Here is a 26,362-nt window from a genome sequence, read left to right on the forward strand (position 1 = left end):
TCAACCACATGAAATGAAGCTTATACCTGACACTGGTAAGTGGCCAAGAGTCTGAGATTAGACAGGTCCTGAGCCTGGGGGAAACCTACTACTTTTTTTTTGTCTAATAAAACCACAGCATATAGTGATTCCTAATGACATATGCTATATATATATAGACTAGAACATTGCTCAACCCCCATCAGAGAAGCATCTTCTTGCAGTAGATGACAATTTACAAGGAGGTCCACAACTGGACAATGTGTAGAGACTGAGAGACTTTGTAGCACACAGCCCTACATGGAATGTCTTCATCAAACCCATCCCATTGAGGCTCAGAGGTCTATGCAGAAGAGGAAGTAAAAAAGGTTTTAAGGGCTGGAGGTGGTGGATGGCTCCAAGGAAACAGCATCTTCAGAAACAATAGGACTAATACACACATGAATGCACAGAAACTGGGGCAGCATGCGCAAGACCTGCACAGCTCGAGCCAGACGGAATCCCAGCACTGAAAAGGGGAAGAGGACACAAAACCCACCCCAACACAGAAGCTATGTGTAATTGGAATCTGCTGGGAAAAGGAAAATCCGTTTTCTCCAGTAATGTATCACTGGGCATATCAGCTACACTCCAGAGCAGGATCCATGCCCAAGGAAAATTGACCAACATGAAACAGACTCCAAGTGGGTTTTGTATAGTTTATGCTTTGTTATTTGTTGTCTTACTTATTTTCCTTTTCTTTAGTTTGTTTTGATTTTGTTTTTGCTGTTGTTTTGGTTTTCTTTATTTTTTGAAGCTGGAAGAAAGAGAGAGAGCTATCCTGGAGTTAGGTGGGAAGGATGTAGGAGGAATGGGGAAAGGGAAAGGGAAAAATATGATCAAAATATAGTGCATGGAAAATCAGTTAGTGTTCTCAACCACTGAGCCATCTCTCCAGCCCAGGATTACCAGCCTACAACCTACACCTCCAGAGAAACTAGGAAACAAGGAGGACCCTAAGAGAGATATACATGGTCCCCTGGAGAAGGGGAAAGGGACAAGATCTCCTGAACAAATTGGGAACATGGGGGGGAGGGGAGAGGGAGTTAAGAGAAAGAGAAAGGGAGAGAAGAGGAATGGGGAGGAAGACATGAAGGACCAGGAAGACTGAGGGGGGGGGGGGGGGGAATAGAGGAGAGCAAGAAAAGAGATACAATAATAGAAGGAGCCATTATAGTTTTAAAGAGAAATCTGGTACGAGGGAAATGTGCACAGATATACTAGGATGACCCCAACTAAGAATCTAAGCAGTAGGGAAGAGGCTATCTTAAACACTCGTCCTCTATAATGAGATTGGTGGCTACATTATATGCCATCATAGAGCCTTCATCCAGTATCTGATAGAAACAGAAGCAGAGGCCCACAGCTAAGCACTGAGCCAAATTCCTGGAACCCATTTGTAGAGAGGGAGGAGTGATGAGCAAAGGGGTCAAGACCAGGCTGAGGAAACCCACAGAAGCAGATAACCTGAACAAGGGGGAGCTCATGGACCCCAGACTGACAGCTTGGAAATTGATGGAACCAGACCCTCTGCCCATGGGTGTCAGTTAGGAGGCCTGGGCAGTCTATGGGGCCTTTGGTAGTGGAACAGTATTTATCCCTAGTGTACGAATGAACATTGTGGGCCCATTTCCCATGGAGGGATACTCTCTCAGCCTAGATACACAGGGAAGGGCCTAGGCCCTGCACCAAATGATGTGACAGACTTTGATGATCCCCCATGGAAGGCCTCATCCTTTCTATGGAGCAGAAGAGGGATGGGATGGGGGCTGGTGGGGAGCATGGGAGGATAGGAGGGAGAGGGCACTGGGATTGACATATAAAATAAGATTGTTTCTAATTTAAATTAAAAAAAACCTAGGAGAGGCAACCTTTACATTTCAGCAGCTACCTGGAGGGGAAAGATGGAGAAGTACAATTATTAAATCATTCATTTTGCAAGTAGTCATATGGTGCAAAGGGGTGTGGATACGGACAGCTTTAGAGACAGAGTGGGAAAGCCCAGAGCATTAAAGAGAACATGCCCAGGTTTTGGGAAGTAACTAGAAGAGGTCAAAGCAGATTTTAGGTTAAAGGGAAGTGCTGATTTTCTGACTAATTCAGAAAAGTGGACAGGTCTTAGGAAAACACTGTCTTATCTCTAAAGTGACTGCATTGAGTCCAGGGTTTCTGGGAAGGAAAAGTACATTAAAAGGAACAATAAGCCCTAGGGCTTTGGGAGCCCATTCCCCACGGAGGGATACTCTCTCAACCTAGACACACGGGTCTAGGTCCTGCCCCAAATGAAGTGACAGACTTTGATCCCCCATGTAAGGCCTCACCCTCCCTGGGGAGTGGACAGGTCAATGGGGGCCATGGGAAGATGGGAGGGAGAGGGAACTGGGATTGATTTGTACAATAAGGATTGTTTCTAATTTAAATAAAAATATATTACATGGAGAACTTGTTTAAATAAAAAATTTAAGTACAGCTTGGTGAATTACTTTAAACCAAGATACATTCATTAGAAACACCCCTCTTGGTTAGGAAATGGATTGTGACTAACACAAGTAAGGCCTTCATGCCTCTCTAATAAAAACTTGCTGTCTCCACGTGCTGGTCCTGAAATGACACAGTGTACCCATCAGAGCCCAGTTACAGCTCAGTTTTGTCTTCTAATGTCAGTAGGCATGGATTCAGGTTTCCCATCTCCTTGTTAATCAATTTATTTATCCTTAATTTATCAAAACAGAATCTCATGCCCTTAGGACAAACTTGCTTGAAATCCATATCCTCCTGTCCTGCTAGAGTTACATGTATATCCCACTACATTTGACTTAATAGGCTTAATTTTCAAATAATTTCATGTGTACACAAAATGTAGGAAAAGAGTGCAGAAAATTCTCATGTGCCCTTTGCCAAGATTTTATTTATGTAAGAATTTCGTTTGCCAAGGTTCTTTGGTTAAAGCTGACATTAACATTGGGACATTGCTTTTCATTAAACTGAACACTATATTCAAATTCCACTACTTTCCTATTGATCTAATTTGGGATATGCAGCAAGCTCCCTCATTAAAAATTAAACTTAGAGATAAAGGGACCTAGGAGATCACTGAATGTAGACCCCGTGACAAGATTCTGAGTGTCATTTAGCACCTAGTGGATATTCTGCAGCATCAGTCTGGAGACATTGCTACACATTTTTATCTTTGAACTTTAAGGAAGAGTTTTTTTTCCCTTATGACATAGGCTTACTGTACCATTATAACTTATTGTATGTCCTGTATACTTGGTTAATATCAAGGTGTGTTAGTAAGGGTTTCTATTTTGATAAAACACCATGACCAAAAACAAGTTGGGGAAGAAAGGGTTCATTTCCTCTTACAGCTTCTAGTCTGTCATCCAGGGAAGTCAGGGCAGGAACTGAAGGCAGGAACCTGGAGGTAGTGACTGACACAGAAGCCATGGAGGAGTGCTGCTTACTGGCTTGCTCCATGGGGCTCGATCAGCCTGCCCTCTTATAGCACCTAGGGTCACCACCTCAGGGTTGGCACTGCTTGTCTACCTAGCAGGCAACTGTAGGTTCATTTCCAAGCACTTTCATAAAGTTTACATGATGGAGCATTGCTGGCAGCCTTTATTATTTATTACAGAAATAGCAATTAAAATTCTTGGTATCAACTCCAGAGTATTTGTTACTATGAATTTGGCTGCATATAGAATACATACTGTGTGCTTTGTATTCTCAAACAGGCCCCAGCGAAAGGAATTTCTTCTGACCAGGGCGTCAGCAGTAAGAGCTGTGGCCTGGGATCTCACACTCCACAGCCTTAGTTTTCCCCTTTGACATAGTGCTGAGAAGTCCCTTTACTCAGTTAACAGCATGAGTTGCAAGTCATCTTCCCCCTGGGACATGAGGCACCTGCTTTTCTCGAGATCTTACTGGCCTTCCTGGCTCTGAAAAGTATGCATACCTTATTCTGTTCTCAGAGAGTTGTTAAATGTGCCTGTGGATATAAAAACTAGAAACCTTGTGGAATGGAAAGGAACTTTTGGAGGCTTTTTAGAAGGAACTTTAGAGAATTCTGAGAACTTTTGGGGGAATTTTCAGAAAGATCTAGGGGAATTTTTAAGAACTTCTAAAGGGAACTTTAAGAGAGAGTTTTCAGAGAAAGTACTTTTGGGGAGAAAAGTTTTAAGGAGAAATCTTAAAGAAAGTCCCACGCCTAGCAGAGCAATCTCTGTTTTCTCATGCAGGAAGCATGCCCATGTCATGGACAAGAGCTATTCTCATGGCTGAGGATACTGCAGCAGATCAGGCAAGGCCTCTGTCTCCATTGTTTACATCTTACATGGCCATTGGAACATGAAATGGGCCCCTTGCTGTGCATGTGAGGATGTCCGGCAGAAGTTTGCAGAATTCCCTGTTCATGAAGGAGGCTGGATATGAAGGGTATAAGGAGATTCAATGAGAAGCTTTGCTGTGATGAAGGCATCAGAAGAGTCAAGGATCCAGTCTCAGGGAATAAATGCACTTCCTACATGTTTCACAAAAAATACTAAGAAAGTGAGTAGGGTAGGGGAAACACAAAGAGGTTAGTAGAAGCCAAAGAGACAAGTTTCCAGAATACCAAATATAATGCAACCAAAGTCCAGAGAGCTGAGATGATTATAGAATTTGGAAAAGAAATTTAAAAAAACACCCATATGACTGAGTACTTTTCTGTTTTGGAAAAGACTGAATGAAGAACTTATGAATATACATTATAGAAACACAAGGGAAATAACGACCTGTGAAAGCACAGATACAGCAGCATAGATGTAATCTCTAGGGCTGCAAAGGATCTTGAGAACAAACATATCTAGGAGTGGGCAATTATTCCAAGAGGCAGTTTCTACAGATGCTGATGTACAAGCCAGGGCCCCAACATCTGTGTCTCTTCAATGCTCCTCAGGAGAGCCTCTTGTTAACCCTGAGCTTCAATGACTTTCCAGATCCAAATGGCACAAGAGTCATTTCATAACACAAGAACCCTGTCTTTTTCCTGCAGCTGTAGCCAAAGCCACCAGTCAAGATTCAAGGGACACTGCATTACTAAAGGGAAGTATCCGAAGGTACTGGCTGGTTTTATGACAAGTTGACACAAGCTAGAGTCATCAGAGAGGAAGGGGCCTCAGTTTTGGATATGCTGCCATGAGATCCAGCTGTAAGGCATTTTCTTAAGTGATCAATGAGGAGGGTCCAGCCATCATAGGTGGTGATAACACTGGGATGATGATCTATAATAAAACAGACTGAGCAAGCCATGAGGATCAAGCCAGTAAGCAGCAACCTCCATGGCCTCTGCATCAGCTCCTGCCTCCAGGTTCCTGCCCTGTTTGAGTTCCTGTCCTGAATTCTTTCAGTGATGAGCAGTGATGTAGAGGTGTAAGCTAAATAAACCCTTGTTGTGTTATGTTTTTTCTTTTGCCTTTTTTGGTCTTTTGGAGGGGCCCATCATCCATCTCCCAAACAACTCATACACAGAGGCTCATACTTAGTTATAAGTGCTCAGCCTTAGTTTGACTTATTTACAGCCAGATTTGCTCATATTAACCCATCTACCTTTTCCCTCTGGGCTTTTATCTTTTTAATTCTGTATATCTTACTTTCCTTCTTACTCCATGGCTGGCTGGGTGGCTGGGTGGCTGGGTGGCTGGGTGGCTGGGTGGCTGGGTGGTTGGTCCCTGACGTCCTCCTCTCCCTGTTCTCTTGCTGTTCTTCCCCTCGTTTCTACTCTCTGCCTGACAGCACCGCCTATCATTCCTTCTGCCTCACTATTGGCCGCTCAGCTCTTTATTAGGACCACCAGGTGTTTTAGACAGGCACAGTAACACAGCTTCACAGAGTTAAACAAATGCAGCATAAACAAAAGTCACACACCTGAAAATAATATTCTACCGCAAACCCTTTCCTCCCCAACTTGCTTTTAGGTCATGGTGTTCCATTGCAGCAGTAGAGACTCTAGCAAAGACACTATTCATAAATCTCATTTAATGAGCTCACCAAAGACGTTTTAATGGCCACTCATTACATGGGGGTTTTTGTTTTGCTTTGTAACTCAGGGTAGCCTTAAACATACTACCTATGGATGACCATGGACTCCTGATCTTTCCAAAACCCGACTGAAGACACCTTAGAAGTAACATAGGTTTTTCTCTGTCACTGGGTTCCTTAGGTTCAGTTCAGTGCTTAATTGTGTGTTTGCCTCTGCTTCCATTAATCACTGGATGAAGGCTCCCGGATGGTTATAGACATCAAGTTCATTATCAGGAATGGGCATTCGAGGTGGTCTCTCCACTATTGCTTAGCTTGCCAATTGGTGTTATCCCTTTAGATCACTAGAGGTTACTCTGGTGCCTGATCTGTCTTCTAACCTATGATTCCCTCTTCCCCCTATTCTACCCCCACCCACTCAACTTCCTGTTCCCCCATGACCTACTCTCTCTTCCTCTTCTCCCCCTCTCTTCTTCCCAGCTCCCACCCCCCTATCCCTCGCCGTGTTCCCCATCCATTCAGCGGATCTTGTCTCCATCCTCTTCTCTTGGGTACTATGCATATATGCATATCTTTTAGGTTCTTTCCTGTTTCCCAGACTCTCTATCAGTGGAAGTGCAGACTGGCACTATCCTGATCCATGTCTAAAATCCATATATGAGTGAGTACATACCATGTTTGTCTTTTTGCGACTGGGTTACCTCACTCAGGATGGTTTCTTCCAGTGCTATCCATTTCCCTGCGAATTTCAAGATTCCATTGTTTTTTTCTGCTAAGTAATACTCCATTGTGTAAATGTACCACATTATAGCATATTTTAGAACCATGCTTTTAAAACAGAATCAGTACATTGCTTATGGACCAGATAATGGCTTGCGATTGATTTCTTTAGTGGATGATACATTATGTTCTCACTGTAAAAATGAAGATGTAAAAGCATAAAAAATGCAAGATTTTCTAGGACAAGTTCTCCTTTTCCAGGTCAAATAATTTGATTGATTGCCTCTCATGATTATTATATGTGAGATGAACTAGCATGCAATACTTAATAACATTAGCTGTCAGTCCAAATTCTCTCTTTCCCTTTCTCTTTCTGTCTCTTATTTTTTTATGGGAGTCCACTTAGAGCTGCCATTATGTGCACAAATGTTGGGCCATTTACTGGAGTGTGAGAGTCTCTCAGAGGCCACAATCCTGTAGCAATCTGACTTTCTGTCCTTTCAGCAGAATTTTTATAAAACATGCGAAGGAGCCGGGTGGTGGTACAAACCTTTAATTCCAGCACTCCGGAGGCAGAGACGGGCAGATCTCTGTGAGTTCAAGACCACCCTGGTCTATTGAGCGAGTTCCAGGACAGCCTCCAACACAATACAGAGAAACCCTGTCTCAAAAAACCAAACCAAACCAAACCAAACCAAACCAAACAAACAAACAAACAAACAAAAACATGCGAAAGTCCAGTATGTTATTGAAATTGTATTCAATATGTTAGGGTAGATTAAACTGACAATACAGCAATAGACAAAAATATACATTTAGTGGGAGACATAGATATTGATATAGTCCAGTTTGTCATGCAACAATCATTCACGGAGCTTGGAGCTTAGACCCTTTTATTTTATAATGTAATTTGTTATTGTCTTGTGAACCTTAAAAGATAATTAACCATTGCTGATTTACAGCATAACAGAAACCAAACAGGAAAAAGTCTTCATTACATATGGTATGCAAAATTTCCTTTTTTAATATTTATAATTTTTGTTTTAAAAATTTGACAATTCCATATATGTATAAAATGTATTTCAACCATTCTCACTCCATCCCAACTTTCTTATTTCCCTTCCAACCCCTTCAAATACATCTCTGTATGAGTCCCTTTCTCACATTCATATCTGGGTATTATCTCATGATCCACCGGGTTTAAACAGATCTGTCTGTGGGACCCTGGGCTTTAAACTATCCACTGGAGTCTAGCTGCTCTCCTGTGAGTGTAAGTGTGAAACCAGAGACAGTCTGTCTTCCATAGTCTACGAATAGCAATAGTTCAGCAGAAGGGAGTGTGGTCCTGTTGAGTCCCTCTCTGACTCTTACTGTGCTGATGAGAGACTCCATCTTGTGTAGGTAGCCATAGATGTTGTGACACAGACCATGGTTGCAATGACTATTTGTGTCATGCCCACAATATAGCATTTCTATACTTTCTTCTCATCTTCTGGCTCATGTATCCTTACACCCCTCTTCCACACAGCTCTAAGCTTTAGAGAGGGTAGCATTTGTGTCCTGTTTAGGGTGAAGCACTCAAGTGTCACTGAACTCCGGTTTCTTGAGCAGTCATGAGTCTCTGCATTCATCACAGTTCATTACATGGGAATCTCTTCTGGGTAATGCTGGCTGTAGCATTTGTCCATGTGTGTGAGTGTGAACCTTTATAATAATTTGGAATCACATCTCCCTAAACAACTATAGAAAATTTCCATCATATAACCTAAGACCCCAATTGCTGGTTTTTTAACTGGATTTACAAGAAAAGAAAAAACAAAACACAAAGGATGTTTTATTATTGTTTTAAGAATAATTCAAAGAAACTGGAAGAGCAATTTTAAAGAGTCTCTTTTTCTTAAGAACTAATAGTTTTATACAGGTCATTGATAAGAGAATGATCGTTATGCAAACTAAGGCCACGAGATTCTTCCAGAAACCCCAGGGTGAGAGATCAATGCTCCTGATTGTCAAGAATTCTTCACCAGTACATCTGTAATTCAAGACAAATAAAAATAATGTCAAAATTTGTTCAGTACATTCACTGTTCCTTTCTCCTAAAACCTCATAGTTTCAACACATGAATAAAATTTTCTTCTTTATATTTGAGGTCAGTAATGATGAATTTACTATTTTATTATATATTATAAAATCTAAACTACTTGAATCATGTCTCTTTGTTAATTTCAAAAACCATCCAAAGAAGTGTAGCTGTCACATTTATTTAAAAACATAGAGGAAGTAGGCTTAGTAAACTTGGGTGAGTTTAGAGAGTCACACTAAGATCCAGCTTTGTAGTCTTCCCTCTCTTTACATGTCATCTATTTCTCAATCTACAGTGATGCCGTCTCTTCAAAGGATAAAGGCATGGATGAAGCATTTGCTTCTCCATCCCTGTGTGTCTCCAGCCCTTGTATCCCTTAGGATTTAGCAGTTCCCAAATTTGCTGTAAGGTCATATTTTTCCTCGTGTGAGGGCAATCCTTTTGTGAGTATGAGGTCAGTGTACAGCCTGCCCTGGTTTCATTTTACCCATCCCCATCCTCCTAACCATACACTGGTAAAGAATTTTATCGGAAGGATGCCAGACCACACCAGCACAGAGGAGATGTGGGAAGTAAGTTACCCCCACAACACTTGCTCTCTTATTAGTAATTCAAACATAATTCTGGTTATTATTATTCACTATTATTTTGGATATGCATGAGAGATTTAACATATCAGTATGTTCCTCTCTCATTTATATATAAAAATAAAATCTAAAAGAACAATAATAGAAAGTGAAGGTATTTTCATCACATTAGAGTTCCTTCTTAATATACTGAAATATGTGCTTGTTTCATTATAGTACATATCTTCTGGTAGGACATTTTACCCACCCAACCTCCCCTCCCCACAGACAGACACAGAGATACCTAACACCTTTCACCTACACACACACACACACACACACACACTGGCCTTTGCTTTCTTGAAGTCTTACAGAGAGTGAAGCAGAGGGAAGACACTGGAATCTGACAGGCACAGCTCAGCCCCTGCTGTCTTTGCTGCCCTGACATTCTGGGGCTCTGCTCACAGGAACCATAATCTACACATGTGCAAACTGTGTGCCTTGTGAACTCTCAGAGCAGCCTATGTCAGACTCAAATGTTCTGAAACAAGGAACTCAAACCCACAATCGACACCAAAACCATTTTTTCAAGGCCCAAAGTACCCTTTCTGCACATTGTCTACACCACAGAGCAGTAGGATGGAAACACAGCTACATGTGCATTGGTTACAATGACTCACTGTGGGGAATGGGCAGAGGATAGAGTGTTAATCATGAATGGATGGGTTTCCCCTCCAAATCTAGGTGCATTCTATGTCCCCATTGTGATCCTGGACTCAAGCTTACATTACATAGTCGGGGCATCTACTAAGTTCTGCTGTTTTGTGTTCTGGACAGAAGTTTTGTTCTAAGAATTCATTGTGCTGCAAAGCCTGTAACACAAACAAAATCAGGGAAAGACAAATAGTTTAATATTTTATAAGTTTCCAAAGAATAAACACAGCTATAACTTCAAATTCATTCTTGACTCTAATTTACAAAAATATTTTTAAAGAAAGAATCCCCACCAAGTTTAGTCTGCGTTTCCCCCACTCAGGAGGTTTAGGATGGAAAATAAGGATCTTCCAAACTACTAAGAGGTGAACTCTAAGTGGATTACCTCAAGCATCTCCTCCTCTGCCCAGTTCATAAACATGTCAACACTGTAATTGAAATAATACTATTGATTCACAGTAACACTATTTCTTGCTTGTTTTCATCAAAAACTCTTGTGACTATTGGAGTAAGAAAGTCTGTTAAGACACGCTTTACTGCTTAGAAAGCTTGGCAAAGCCAGTATGGCTGTGGGAATCACATGGTTTCTGTTTCTTTTAGTTTCCTGGTGTAAACTATATATCACAGTCCCTAATCCTTTCACTATTTCCCTACTGTGTAGAATCACAACTATATGCTTTTTATAATATCATCTATGTTTCCTTTTACCCTGGGATTTTTCTTACCCTTTATTTCGCTCATATAACACATGACTGGGGAAAAGATGACTCACTGGACTTTGGTAAAACCAATAGGACAGTCTCATCTTTAGCTCCTGGAAGGAGAATTCTGAGCAGGATCTGGTTAGAGATTAATGCTGGGGGAAAGGACTTGGTTGGGAATCATTTCAGTCACTATAGTTGGAGAACCAAGTACAGTGACATAGAGGACAACTTACTGTGAATCCATAATAAGGAATGCTGAAATACTGAATCCATGACAGGTCCTGTATGAAGGTTACGGAATACAGTGATAGACCTGAGATAAACTACAAAGAACAGAATTAGAACCAGTTCAGTGACTAAGAATTCTAGATAAGATTCTCCTCTTCAAGTCCCCTTCATCCTTCTGACCATGTCTGCTCAGACCAGCTCTTTTAATCATTCTTTCAGTTAACTCTAAACAGAAACAGAATCCTTCACTCTGCAAAACCAAGGTCTCTGTGGGTTTTAAAAGCAGGACTGACCACCCCACTCTGCAGGAACCAAACCCTCAGATGCTTAAGTTATTTATTTTTTAAAGGGCATGTAATCTATGCACAATCTATGCAATGGGCTTGAAGAGCCTGGCCCATGGTGTGTGGTGCCATCCCTGATAAGCTGGTCTTGGGTTCTATAAGAAAGCAGACTGAGCAAGCCATGAGGAGTTAGCCAGTAAGCAACAGTCCTCCATGGCCTCAGTACCAACTCCTGCCTTCATGTTCCTCCCAGTGTGAATTCTGATCCTCACTTCTTTCCATGATGAGCAGTGACATGATAGTGTAAGCCAAATAAAACCTTTCCTCCTCAACTTGCTTTTGGGCCATGGTGTTTCATCACAGCAATAGAAACCCTAAGTAGGACAAATACTGAATATCATATGCCCATTTCTACTTCCAAGGATCAATAAGTCTCATTTCTTAAGAGTTTTGACTCTCTCTTCATGACATTAGGAGTAATTTTGGATTCAATTAAAATATCACTTTCAAACAAGTTCAAGCCTAGAACTGATAAACCACACAATGTGGTGAAGAGCAGCACAGAAAGTGGCAAATCCCCCATGGGGTGGTAAGGACATTTGGCTTTCCCATCTTGACCACATTCTATCATCAAGAAAAGCCAAGATGGAAACTTAAGTCTAACCAAATTAGCAAAACACAGTTAACTCCCTTGATTACATGTGTTTATGTTTTGCATCTGTGATAAATGAAATTAGCTATATAGAAGCCACTGTTTATAACTGACCATGAGTTGGACAATATCCCATGACAACTCTACTTATTTAAGCAGATGTCTGACATCAGTATATTGACCTTTGACTTACAAATTGTAATATCATATATCTTATCTCTAAATTTTATCTTTTACATTTCTTAAATAAACTTACTTGGACCCTTACAACTTTCATAATATATGAAGATTAAGACGGATGGCTGTTTCCAGAATGCAAAGAAACCTACTCTAGATTGGCAACTCAGTGTAACTAAAGATGGTCTTGACCTTCTGATTCTCCTGCTTCCACCTCCCAAGTACTGGAACTACAGGCACGCACCACCATACCTAGCTAAGTCATTCTTTTGTTTTTGAGGACAGACTTTCACTGTGTAGGCCTGTCTTGCAACTTGGTCTGTAGAGCAGGCTGGCCTTGAACTCAAAGAGATCTGCTAGGCTCTGCCTCCTGAGTGCTGGGAATAAAGGCATGCACCACCATGCCAACACTTAACCTTTACATCTTTGATCTTACTTTTAAAAACTTCTGTGGGGCATGAGTGCTTCACTATTGAAAGTAGGTATTGAAAAATATCAACTCTTTATCATCAGGATACAGAAGAATAGTAAAGAGAAATATTTCAAATCAATGGTGTAGACAATGTGCAGAAAGGGTTCTTTGGGCCTTGAAAAAATGGCTTTGGTGTCTTAATTGTGGGTTTGGGTTCCTTGTTTCAGAACATTTGGGTCTGACATAGGCTGCTCTGCTAGTTCACAGGGCACACAGTTTGCACATGTGTAGATTATGGTTCCTGTGAGCAGAGCCCAAGAAAGTCAGGACAGCAAGGGCAGCAAGGGCTGAGCTGTGCCTGCCAGACTCCAGGGTCTTCCCTCTGCCTCACTCTCTGAGAGATGTGGGGTGAAGTTTTAAGTATGCTCAAGGACAGTGGCCACCCCACCTGACTGATTTCTGCTTTTCTTTTCCTTGTGGGGAGGAAGTACATGGGGGATACTGAACAGACTGCTGCAACAGCAGTGACAGACCATTCATTTTCTGGTTGTATTTAGGCCCTGCTCTACAAGATAGAATCATGTCTTATGCTGTGGCTAGTAGGGTCATAGGGCCCAGAGGAAAATTTACTGACTGTTATTCTTCTAAATGGATATGGTATTAAACTGATGTCTAATGAGGTGCTGTGACACCCATAGATGAGTTCATCTCAGACTTACATCACAGAGGCTTTCTTTTGCAGAACAAGGTGATCAACACAGGTCCACCACACCACAGGTCTACATAGAGACAAGATACTACAGAAGATCTGTATATCACACCACTCTTCCCAAGGACCAAGAATCAAGAAAGTGAGGCTAGAGAAACTGTAAGAACCAGAGGCAGTGGACAACTACTACAAGACAGTGTTTTCCTGTCACAACTGGACAGTGACACATTTGAATGCAGAGAGGTTAGTTGTGACAACTTGGGCAACACCTGTACAAGATCAAGCCGGAGAAAATCCCTGCATGGAAGGGAGAGGTGGACATGAAGTCCTACCTCTAGCTGAGGAACTATTGGAAGTTGATGGGAGTGGGAGAGCCCATTTTCTTTAAGGATGTGGCCCATGAGAGCCTCTCCATGTTCCAGTAGATGGTCCTACACACAGACACACATGGGCAGGGCTAAGTAGACCCAGGGGTTTACAAAAAGGAAAACAAAGAAAGAGACAGGGAGGCGACAGTGGTGAGAGAGATCAGAAACGTAGCAGTTACTTTCCTGTTGCTGTGGTACAACACCACGATCAAGGCAACTTGTAGAACAGAGAGTTCCTTTGTCTTAGGTTTCCAGTGTGAGAAGAGCCATCTTGACAGGGAAGCATGGCAGCAGGCAGCAGGCAACAGGCAAGGAAGTGAGAGAGGAGGCTGAATGCTCACATCTTCATAGTGCATAGCATAGAGGGAAGAGGAAGGGGGACAAGACTATAAACATCTAAAGCTCCTCCCCCCACCCAGGCACAGACTTTCCCCATCAAGTCCCTACCTCCCAATGGTCCCAGAACCTCTCCAACATCACCTCCACCTATGTGTAGTTTATGGCATTGAAAGAGTAAGGCTGGGTAACCAATTACAGACAGATGAGCAGAAGTATGCTAAATCAGGAGAGTGGTTAGTACTTAGGGGTCTGGATTCTTCCAGTTACCCTTTGCAGAACAAAGGTGAGCCATGAGACTCCTTGTGCTGAACACTTACACGGCTCATGGCCTTTGCTTCCCCATTAGAGACTACTGAACAAACTATAGCACGTCTGCTAAGGTGAAAACAGCATGCAAGTCACTCACACCAGCATGAAAGGAAAGCTGTAATCTGTCTTGTTGTGGGGCAATCAGCAAATCATACCACCTTTTTAAAGTTCCAATTCATTATGGTTTAGCAATATGATCCCAGGAAATGCCTGTTAAGAGCTCGCTAGAAAGGGCATGTTAATCACTGGCATCAGAGCAGTAGCCACAGAGCCTGGGAGGAAAGGCTGCTTCATCTCTCCTACAGACCATAATAAGCTTCAGCGTAGGGCCTCATATCCCGAGTACCAATGTGTCAAGCATGTACATTTGCAATAATGTTCACCAGCAAAAGTTTTTCTTAGATAAACTCAATTCACACTTACCAGCATGAACGTAAAATAGATCATTATGATTTGTGTTGGTACAGCTGCTGCATTCTCCCCTGTCCCTAACAACAGGGCCAGAGAACTGGCAGAATAAGCCAATATCATGGCAGTAAATATCATAGTGAAGAAACCATTCACATCTGTTTTTACTCCTTAGAAAGAAAAAAGTTGGGTCAGTCCAGTGTTCCAAAAATACTTACATCACCAAAGAGTCTAGTAGGAATTTTACAACCAGCTTATTATTCTGGGTCCCATTTAATTGCATCCTTCCAAATTGTTATACAGTTTCTCCTTTTAAAGATTTGTTCAATTTTTATTCATGTGTGCATTAAAGTGTCTGTGCTAATGTATCCCAAATGTGTGCAGTTGCCTTTGGAGGCCAGAAGAGGGCATCAGATCTCCTAGAGCTGTGGTTACAGGCGGTGAAAGCTGCCTGATGATGTGGGTGCTGGGATCCAAATTTGCAGACTGTGGGGGAGCAGCATGGACTCTTAACCAATGAGCCATCTCTCCAGCCTCACTACCTGTCTTTATTTTTATACTTGCCATAAAATACCTTTCCACATTTTGCCTATTCTCTTTTATGCACAATTATGAGCAGATGGGGTTATGTTTCCTGTATATATGTTTGTCTTATTGGTTGATGAATAAAACACTGATTGGACAGGCAGGAAGGATAGGTGGGGCTACCAGACAAAGAAATTCTGGGAAGTATAGGCAAATAGGAATCTCCATGTAGCTGGTTAAGAAGTAGCAGCTCTGGGCCCTTCTATAGTAAGCCAAGACCACGTGGGAATGCATAGATTAATAGAAATGGATTAATAATTAAGACAGAGATAGCCAATAAGAAATCCTAGCCACTGGCCAATACCTTCATAATTAATATAAATCTTTGTGTGTGCTTATTTGGGGCTCAAGGGCAGTGGGACCCTGCAGGGCCAGAAAACCCATGCTTACAAAATGGCAGCAGCAACTTGGGTTGCGAGAATTTCCATGTAAACCCTGGAAAAAGCTTAAAAATTGATTTTAAAAACAAAAGAATGAGGTCAAGCACGGCTTCTTGGTAGCAGCATTTACTCAGGTGAGGCAAGCAGAGCCTGTTGGCTCTTTTAAGGGAGGTTTCCTGATTCAGCAAAAGCAGCAAAAAGTGCAGAACTCTTTCACCAAACAATCAAGTGGTGTTAATGAGCAAATAAGATCCATGTGTTTAGAAAAAGATAAAGATATACAGTAAAGATAAATTCAGATGAAGTAAAACTTCTAAATGGTTTACAGTGTGTTTAAAAATATATGTAGGCTTAACATCAAACTAAATGGAGAGAAACTCAAAGCAATCCCACTGAAATCCAGAACAAGACAAGGCTGTCCACTCTCTCCATATCAATTCAACATTTTTTTTCTTTAAAGACTTGAAGTTCTAGTTATAGCAATAAAACAACAAAAAGAGATACAAATCGGAGGAGAAGAAGTCAAACTGTCATTATTTGCTGATGATATGATAGTATACACAAGTGACCCCAAAATTTCTACCAGAAAATTCCTACAACTGATAATATAGCAGAATACAAGATTAACTAAAAATATCAGTAACCCTCCTATATACAGATGGCAAACAGACTGAGAAGGAAATCAGAGAAACATCACCCTTCACAATAGCCACAAACAACATAAAATATCTTGGGAGTAACTCTAACCAAACAAACAAAACACCTGTATGACAAGAACTTCAAGTCTTTAAAGAAAAAAATTAAAGAAGATATTAGAAAATGGAAAGATCTCCTATGGTCTTGGATAGGTAGGATTGACATAATAAAAACTGGCAATCCTACCAAAAGTAATGTACAGATTCAATGCAGTTCCCATCAAAATCCCAGAACAATTCTTCATAGACCTTGAAAGAGCAATTATCAACTTCATATGGAAAAACAAAAAACCCAGACTAGCCAAAACAATCCTGTACAATAAAGGATCATCTGGGGGCATCACCATTCCTGACTTCAAGCTCTACTGTAGAGCTATAGTAATGAAAACAACTTGGTATTGGCAGAAAAATGGACAAGTGGACCAATGGAATCAAACTGAAGTCCCTGATATCAGCCCACACATTTAATGGAAAAAAGAAAATATATTCAACAAATGATGTTGGTATAATTGGCTGTCAACATGTAGAAGAATGCAAATAGATCTGTATCTATCACCATGTACAAAACTCAAGTCCAAATGGATCATAGACCTCAATATATCAAAACCACTCTGAGATTCCATCTTATACCGATCAGAATGGCTAAAATAAAAAACTCCAATGACAGCTTATGCTGGAGAGGATGTGGAGAAAGGGGAACACTCCTCCTTTGCTGGTGGGAGTGCAAACTTGTACAGCCACTGTGGAAATCAGTATGGTGATTTCTCAGAAAATTAGGGATCAACTTACCTCAAGTTCCTGCAATATCACTGTTGGGCATATACCTGAAGGAGGCACATTCACACTACAAGGACATTTGTTCAACTATGTTCATGCCAACATTATTTGTAATAGCCAGATCTTGGAAAAGCCTAGATGCCCTTCAACTGAAGAATGGATAAAGAAAATGTGATATATTTAAACAATGGAGTACTATTCAGTGGTAAGAAACAATGGCATCCTAAAATTCACAGGCAAATGAGCAGAACTAGAAAAAAAATCATCCTAAGTGAGGTAATCCCAAACCCGAAAGACAAATATAGTATGTACTCACTCATAAGTGGATACCAGACATAAAACAAAAGATACCCAGTCTACAATCCATAACCCCAGAGAAGCTTGAACCCTCTTCCAGAAACAGGTAGAAGTGGATGCAGAAATCCACAACTAACCAATGAATCAAGCTCCTGGAGTACAATATAAGTGAGGGAGGAGCAATAATTAGAACAAAGGAGTCAAGACCATGATGGGGAAACCCATAGAATCAGCTGTCCCGATCTAGTGAGAGATCACTGACTCATGTCTGACAAATGGGGAACCTGCATAAAACCAAACTATACTCCCTTAATATAGGTGACAATGGTGTGACTGGAACAATATATGAGGCAGCAGGTCAAAGACCTAACGCTAATGTACAAATTGACTTAGTGGAGCCCATTCTATATGGAGAGATAACTTGCTCAGCCTATACACTGGGGTGGGGGGTGGGGAGTGGGGGAATGGGGAGATGGTGGAGGGAGGTGCCTTGGTCCTGCCTCAATGAGATGATTGGACAGACTTAGTAGACTTCCTAGGGGAGGTCTTATTCTCTCCATGGAGCAGATGGGAAGACTAGCTATTTGGGCAAGAAGCTGCTCTTACCTGGACTGTTTGACGGTATGCTGTGGTTTTTGCTTACCAGAGAATGGCCCACAACTACTACTTCTTTACCAGCTACATGGCGACTCTTGTCTGCCTACACTTCCTAGAATTCTTTTTGCCTGGTAGCCCCACCTATCCTTCCTGCCTGGCCAATCAGCATTTTGTTCATCAACTAATAAGAAAAACATACAAACAGAAGACATTCTCCCATCATCTCCTCTTTTCTGTCTAAATAAAAAGAAGGACTTAAACTTTAATATAGCAAAGACCATGTGGAAATACATAGATTGATAGAAATAGATTAATAATTAAGACAAAGGTAACCAATAAAAACCCTAGCCACCAGCCAACAGTTTCATAATTAACATGTCTTTATTTGGGGATAAAGAGCGGCGGGATCCTGAAGGACTAGAAAACTCATGCTTACAATATGCAATTTATGAGATCCTGACATGGAGAGCTACAAGCAACGCAACTGGCTAAAATTCTCCTGCCTTCTCTCACTGGAGAATTACCAATAGAAAACATTCTTGTCCTCATTACCCTGTGTTTATATAATTGCATTAGTAAAAAACATATTGGGATCAGGACTGTATTGGTTAGTTTCTGTCAATAAAATACGAGCTAGGATCTTATTGGAAGGTCCAACCTCATTAAAAAAATGCCTACATTAGAATGGCTCTAAGGCAAGCCTGTGCCAGCATTTTCTTAATGAATGATTCATGTGCAAAGTCTTAGACAACTTTAGATGAAGCTGTCACTAGGTAAGTGGTTCTGGGTTCTATAAGAAAGCAGGCTGTGGAAGCCATGAAGAGAAAGTCAGTAAGCAGCACCCTCCATGGCCTCTGCTTCACTTCCTGCCTCCAGGTTCCTGCTCTGAGTTCCCACCCTGACTTTCCTTTGTGAAGTACACTGAACTGTAAGATCAAACAAACCCTTTCCTCACCAACTTGGTTCCTCTCGTGGTGTTTATCATAGCTCTAGATACCTAAGTAATGCAAGGACTAAGTAACCTTGCAGTGGTTTTAATATCCAGAGGACAGGATGGTGCCTCCAACTTTAGATTTCCCTAGGAAATCACCATGTATCTGCTATGGAGGAAGACAATGGGTTCCATGAGCTGATTTGTAATCTTTATTCTATGACTCACCCACAGTGTTGTGTTTTCTAATAGTCAAAAGGACACAAGTTAGAGTCTGGGGGAGCTGAGTTCCATGCCTAATTGTTTTCAAAGTTATTGTTAATCATTATCATGGTGTGTATAATACCATGTGTGAGTATAGGTGTTCATGTATCATGGTGTGTGTGTGTGTGTGTGCCATGGTGTGCATGTATCATGGTGTGCATGTGTCATGGTGTATATATGGAGTTGAAGGACAACTTTCTGGAGTGAGTCTCTCTTCCACTGTGAATTCTGAGGATCAAATTCAGGTTGTCATGCTTATAGTACAAGGACATTTCCCAAAACCATCTCATGGCCTGAATGACTGGTTCTGAATGACAATCTCTTACTTATAATACAAACTCTAAGCTTTATGAGTGTTTGTCTTTGAAAGTGTGTGTGTATCTGTGAATGTGTGTGCATGTCTGTTGTGTTTCTGTCTGTGTGTATGTATGCATGTGTTTGTGTGTCTGTGTTGGTGTGTGTGAAAATTATGAAAATTATAAACAGTATAGGATGATGCATAACAATAATGCGCAAATGAATCTTTACACATATTTAAATAATATTTATATTATATAATTTCAAGAAAATTCAAGTTAACTGTCTTCTCTCTTTGTAAGATGCTAAAGGAAGGCAAGGTATAGATTTAAATAATTTTTCAAACATGTACATACTTTTCTATATTTTATTTACATGTAGAAACTTATACAGAAACACACAAGAATATACAGCTGAGCTAGAGAGATGGCTTAGTGGTTAAGAGTTTGTGCTATTCTTGCAAAAATCCTGGATTCAGTTCCCAGCACTCACATGGTTGCTCACATTTTCCTGTTAACTCTCTTTCTAGGGGATCTGATGTCCTCTTTTGGCCTCCCTAGGCACTGATTTCTCTTAGTGCAATCACACACACACACATACACACAGACACATACAAAAATAAAAGAAAAATCTTTTACAATACATATAGCTAGATATGAAATAATTGATTTTGGTCTTTGTCACAAATGTATAAGTTATTTATTCAGTCATTATATTACACAGAAACTCTAGTAAAATGGTTTCATAAACAGATTTTTAGTATTTTACGAACAAGACTTGTTGATTTTCCTCACACTGAACACCTGTGTTAGATAGCACACAGTGGAGACATGTTTTTCTACATATGTTTTTCTACTTCAGGCTTGCCACAGTTATACAAACCAAAACATGCTCCCCCGAGGGTAAAGACCCTTTCTCTTGTTTTGTTTCTTACCTGCTATGGTGAATATTATAACAGTAAAGGTAATACTTTGCAATAACCTCCTGGGTACCAGCTCAGCCAGCAATTTCCCAAGGAAATATGATGACACTCTGTAGTATCCACTGGTATGTTCATGTCTACAAAGACAAAGATCATGTTATAATCCTTAAATTAGTTCAGAAGGCACAGGTGAGATGCTGGCTATACTGACTTCTGCTACCACAGGGAGCCTAACAGGACAGTGTCCCCTGTGCTCCAGGTCCCCTCCTTAGGGACAGCATCTCTAGGCCATCATCGTTATGACATTCTCACTTTGATTCTTCCCATCAAAGAACTCTCCCCTCTTTTGTCCACCCTGGGCACACAAGAGCCCCTCCAGGGAACAGTCTGATGAACCCACTCTCCTCAGGGTCTTACCCCCTCTGGAACTGGCTGCCTGAGGAGAAACTCATTCATACCTCACCTCCGAGGTCATGGAGACTTGTGTCCTTCCAGTTCTTATGAAGAAGGCAACACTGTCACTCTGAGGTCAGAGTGCAACTTCAGGACACTACATCCTTCTCTTTGACTACTCTCATTTTAGGACATGTATTCCTTCATTAGTCTCTTTTATAACCATTACTCTCTACCAGATACCCAAGTTCATCCTTCCCCTTCCTGGCCCCTCCAAATCCCAAGCTCTTCCCCTTCTAGTGAGTTCATTGTAACTCTGATTTACTTTCTTTCTTTTCTTTTCTTTTTTTGTTTTTGTTTGTTTTTTGAGAATAGACCACTACTATAGGCTGGCCTCAAACTCCACATGTTTCCAACAATGACCATTCTACCTGTCTCTACTTCTGGCATTACAGGACTACCTGCCATGCTCAGGTTTATGTGGTACTATGAATCTATCACAGTGTTTCATGCACACAAAGCAAACACTCTACCAACTGAGTGAGGCCCTCAGCTCCTCTCTGATGTTACCTCTCCTTGGCATGTACTTGGGGCAAATCTCTGCCATCTTTGTGAGCAGTGAATCCTAAGCACAGGACACTGGGCACAGGTTCTTCCATGTGTGAAAAACACAGGAGATAAACAGCTCTTTCTACACAGCTGCTGTCTGGCTCTTCCCACCCCTCCATCCCCAGGCTGTGCACGCTCTCATTACTACACAGCTGTACCTCTCCAGCTCCAATGTGCTGTCCATGAAAGCCCTGACATCTTCTTTGTGGGGCTCACAAATTTTCTGTGATTATCAGTGCCCTCCTGCTGTGTTGTCTGCAGCACTGAGCTCTGGTGATCACACTCCAAATTTGAAACTTTCTCTGAGCAGCAGACCCCTCTGCTCCTGATTTCCCATCCAGGTTTCATTAATATCAATAATATCTTTACATACTTCAAAAATCATGACACCACATAATAAACCCAAAATTTCATAATGTGTTCATTTTCAACTAAATAAGTAAGAAAGGGGGAATTACTGACAATTCATGATATAACATGCTAGGCCCAACTATGAACATAATCAGCTTGATCATCAGCCGCTGACACCTGCTCCTGGGGCAGGAGCTACTCACAGAAAGAGATCTCTGTCAGTCACAAAGAGCTCCCCAGTAGACAAGCTTGTGGTACACTGCAAGGCTGTGAGCATGAGGAGCAAGACGACTCTGCCAGGAGATAATGGAGGAGAAAGCAAACAGCAAATTCTACGTTAAGAATGTTTCTTTATGACACAGATTGTTCTGTAGATTAAATAAAATCACATAGATTTTTCTTACAGAAGAAGAAGAAAAAGAAGGAGGAGGAGGAGGAGAAGAAAAAGAAGAAGAAGAAGAAGAAGCAGAAGCAGAAGCAGTAGTAGTAGTAAAGGAGAAACAGCTCAGCAGTAAAGAGAGCTTGTTGCTGTCTTGCAAAGGACACCCAGGTTTCTTTGTCATCACCTATATGGTGGGTCCCAACAATCTGTCACTCCTGTTCCAGTGGATATGATGTCCTCTTCTGTTCTTCACAGGTCTCGGGGCACACACATGGTACATATACATCCATGCAGACAAACACTTATACACATAAAAACAAAGTAACTATTTAAAAAAATAAAGAAGGAAAATGTGGAACTGTCTGGCTAAAAGACCAGGTGCTATGGGTCCCATGATTATTTTCCTCTCTGTCTCCACAGTGGCATCTATCAATTGAAGTGTGTCCTGTAAAATGCAACAACTGGATAATGAACCTTAATATAGTATCCTAGAGTATGTAATTTAGAAGCCAATTGATTTTAGAAAAATCATGACAATGGAGTCCCATGCTGAGATCTTTGTCCTCATCATGGGAAGAAACAGAAATGTAGTAACTGCCATGACAAGGCTGAGAGGAGGTGGTCAGACAGGAAGACCTGGGAGAGAATCCTCACCTCAGACTCTCACACTGCACTGTGTAGACACATTTACTTTTAAATCCATTGATCTGTGGTATTTAGTCATGGAAGCCCAACTCATCACTTCAATTTAACTAACAAAGTTGATAAACATCTTTCCTGATGTATAAAGAAACATAATGACAAATAAAACTCCCAGAGGTTTTCATATTCAGTTGGCTGAATTGATTTTCAGAAGGATAAGAATGAAAATATGGAACAGTGGGGGAATCCCCACTCAACAGCTTACTACAGACATGGACTGTGGAAACATCTTTAAAGCCTTGATTATCCCTAGAATAGGCCAACAACTTCCTGCATGGTTTCCAAAGAGCTCAAAAATGAATTCAGTCATGCTTATTTGTGAAGAAATAATTTGTGTCCGTGTGATAGGGGATGGTAAGCAGGAGGACGGTGAACAAAATGCCCTCTGCAGTTATCTGTTTCGTGGATACACATGTCAGATTCCTTTAAGACAGATGGCATGATGGGGGCCTCACAGCCTGGGCTACATGACAACTTCTGGGACTGTTGGGTCACAACTGTGGCCCTGCTTCAAAGGTCCCAACACAACAGAGGACCTAGGCACCCCATGTTCAACCATAGAGCAGAGGCCCTGGGCACCCCATGACCAACCATAGAACAGAGGACCTGGATACCCCATGACCAACCATAGAGCAGAGGACCTGGGTTTCTCCTCCTCTCCTAATAAGCCTATCTTGCTTTCAAGGATCATCTGTTAACTTTACTAAAGGCACAACCTTGTCTCTCTCCATTCTTCTGAAATTCACACACACACACACACACACACACACACACACACACAAACACACTCCCTGGTGCTCAGGAAATTCTCCATCTCCCTGTCTCCAATAAATTGACCTCAAGTTCCATCTGTCCTTATTTTCATATGTTTCTAAAAACAAAACCAAGAATTTAGAAAGGGAACCTCATGGCTCTGGCTATATTTAAACACATGTGCCACATCCAATTATTTGTCTGATTATTTTAGATATTATAGTTGTAGATTGAGAACCCATGGCAACATATTGAAGACATAAAACTAATATGATCAATGAACAATTTTATTAAATAATTATAACAAACTAAATTATGTGATATCTTTCATTACAAATATGCATCATTTTATGGTAACACATTCTAAATGTATTCTCTGAAACTTTGAAATCTGTATTAATATGAGCTGGATTGAATGTGCTGTACAATTTATCTCAAAGGAAAAAAATTACTTCTTGTGTTTAATAGAGTTTGAACTCTTAGTCCATATGTGTCATGCCCCCCCCATTGCCATGGCAATCACTAGTGTACACTATACTGCCTGAAGGTCAATTGCTTATAATCCACATGTAAGTGAAACATATGTGTCTTTCTGGGTTTGGATTATTTTACTTTACATGATGTTTCTCAAATTGTTACAATTGCATTTTAAAGGTAAGTAGCATTCCAATCCCCATTTTCTGTACTAGTTATCTGTTGGTAGGCACTTAAATTTCTTAACTTTAACTGTGCATATTGCTCCAATCAACATCAGACTTTACATGAATTTTGGGTTAATGATTTTAAATAGGTATATAAGTATGCATAGGACTAATTATTTCTTTTAATTCTTTCTCCTTAATGTTTGGCTGGCACAAAATTCAAACCCAGTTCCAAGTTATACAGTTGGACAAAGTACAAAGGCAATGCTGGATCCAAACATGAGAAGCATCTCTGGAGTCCTTAACATTACCGATTAAGAAGATATTGATATTGACCCTGAAAATAATCTATAGCTTTATTCCACAGATGATTTTGAGGAAGTATTTCAACTGTCTTACTTAGGTTTCTTTTGCTGTGATGAACACTGTGACCAAAAGTAACTTAGGGACCATGAGACTTATATGGCTTATATATTTCAGGTCACAGTCCATCCCCAAGGCAAGTTGGGCAGGACTTTGGAGTCAGGGAGGGACACTGGGGCCACAGAGCAGTGCTCCTTACTGGCTTACTTGCTTAGCATGCTTCTTATACAACTCAGAACAACCGCCCTAGGGATAGCACTGCTCCTAGTGGGCTGGCCCCTCCTACATCTTTCATTAATCAAGGAAATGTCCCACAGACTTGTCTATAAGCCAACCTGATAGATGAATTTTCTCAACCAAGTTCCTTATTCACACATGACTCTCGCTGGTGCCAAGTTGACAAAAAAAAAAACAACCAAAAAAACCTAACTAGTACACTAACCAAAAGAAGCAACTGCTAATCAGGAATACTGAAATAAACCACACACAAAGGTCATTGTCACACAGTCCAACTTCTTATAAAATACCGGTAGCAGAGGAAGTGAAAAATACAAATTAAGAGCCTTTCACAGTTTCTAAGAAGAATATGAAGAAATAGCTAGTAGAGCTCTTCTTTATGTCTGTATTTGCAAATTCCACATTAGGCTTTTCAGAGTTCATTTCTGAATGCTTCCTGTGACAGTGTCTACACTGTCTATCCTGTGATCTTGCTGTGCTTGGTTAAGACATTCTGTTTACACAGGGCACAAACCAAGTACTAGTGGGTTTGTAAAGTGCTGGTGGCAGGGCGTGTTGAGGGATATTTGGTCACACTGTGAACCCTGAGATTGTGTTATTTAAATAAAATAAACCATAGGTCACAAGGTGGAGCAAGCAACCAGTTGACTGGAAGTAACCACAGAGTAAGGGGAAGTCAGGAGATCAGAGAGAGAGAGGCATAAGAAGTAAAAGGGGGGCATCTGGTTGGAGGAGGGTTTTGTTTGTTTGTTTGTTTTATCCAGCTGGAGTAGAAGAGAGCTCTTTTTCTGACAACAGCTGAGAAAGGAAGGTCAATTGGCTGCTTTCTCTGCCTCTCTGAGCTAGCAGGTTTTCACCCCAGCATCTGGCTCCCAAATCTTCATTGGTAAAATAAAAAGACAGAAACTTAGTTAAAACAACACTTGCCTCCTTACATTGAGGCAACTGAGGCGATGTTGGGCAGGCTCCCCTGGGCTGCTGCCTCAGCAGCAAGTTGGTGGTGGAGGCTACTGAGATAGCTATGGCATTAACAGGATCAGGTGCAGCTGCTGTGTCACAGATAAAAACAATAGGTCCCCTGGCCATGGGCAGATTCTAGAAAGGAGGCAAAGAGTAAGTGAGGAAAGGAGTGTATCAGGCCCCAGTGCTGGCAAGACTCTCACAGCCCAACTAACAGTCAGAGTATGTCTTTATTCATGCAGAATTTAGTAAGTATGAATAGATTCATGCTATTCCAAAACATAGATCATATCATTTTTGTTTCCAGACTTGTGTTTCACTTTCTTGTTCACTTAGGGTCATGAGTTTAGCCACCATTGATACACATAGTTGTCTTTTACAATCATTTTTACCCATCAAAACCACAAGATAAATTTAAGAATCTAGAGGCATATTATAGCCCATTCTCAGACTGCCATATTTTATGACTTCAAGGATGCTAGACAGAAAAAGAAAATTTCCAAGCCAACCCAAGAAG

The 26,362-nt window shown here is 41.0% G+C and overlaps 1 protein-coding gene across 1 annotated transcript in view; it reads right to left on the reverse strand.

Moving 5' to 3' along the window:
- Positions 1–7,497: 7,497 nt before the first annotated feature.
- Positions 7,498–26,362, reverse strand: part of LOC101844130 (ATP-binding cassette sub-family G member 3) — a 57,812-nt gene continuing 38,947 nt past the window's right edge. Inside the window, exons 11-16 of the mRNA XM_005076428.3 lie at positions 22,011–22,100; positions 20,467–20,591; positions 14,725–14,879; positions 11,057–11,146; positions 10,192–10,277; positions 7,498–8,788 (exon numbers count right to left, since the gene is read on the reverse strand). Coding sequence (XP_005076485.1) covers positions 8,602–8,788; positions 10,192–10,277; positions 11,057–11,146; positions 14,725–14,879; positions 20,467–20,591; positions 22,011–22,100 — 733 coding nt within the window. The 3' untranslated portion in view covers positions 7,498–8,601. The remainder of the gene's footprint in view (positions 8,789–10,191; positions 10,278–11,056; positions 11,147–14,724; positions 14,880–20,466; positions 20,592–22,010; positions 22,101–26,362) is intronic.

This window comes from Mesocricetus auratus, unplaced genomic scaffold (assembly GCF_017639785.1).
Source record: "Mesocricetus auratus isolate SY011 unplaced genomic scaffold, BCM_Maur_2.0 Super-Scaffold_100006, whole genome shotgun sequence".
Lineage (NCBI taxonomy): Eukaryota > Metazoa > Chordata > Mammalia > Rodentia > Cricetidae > Mesocricetus > Mesocricetus auratus.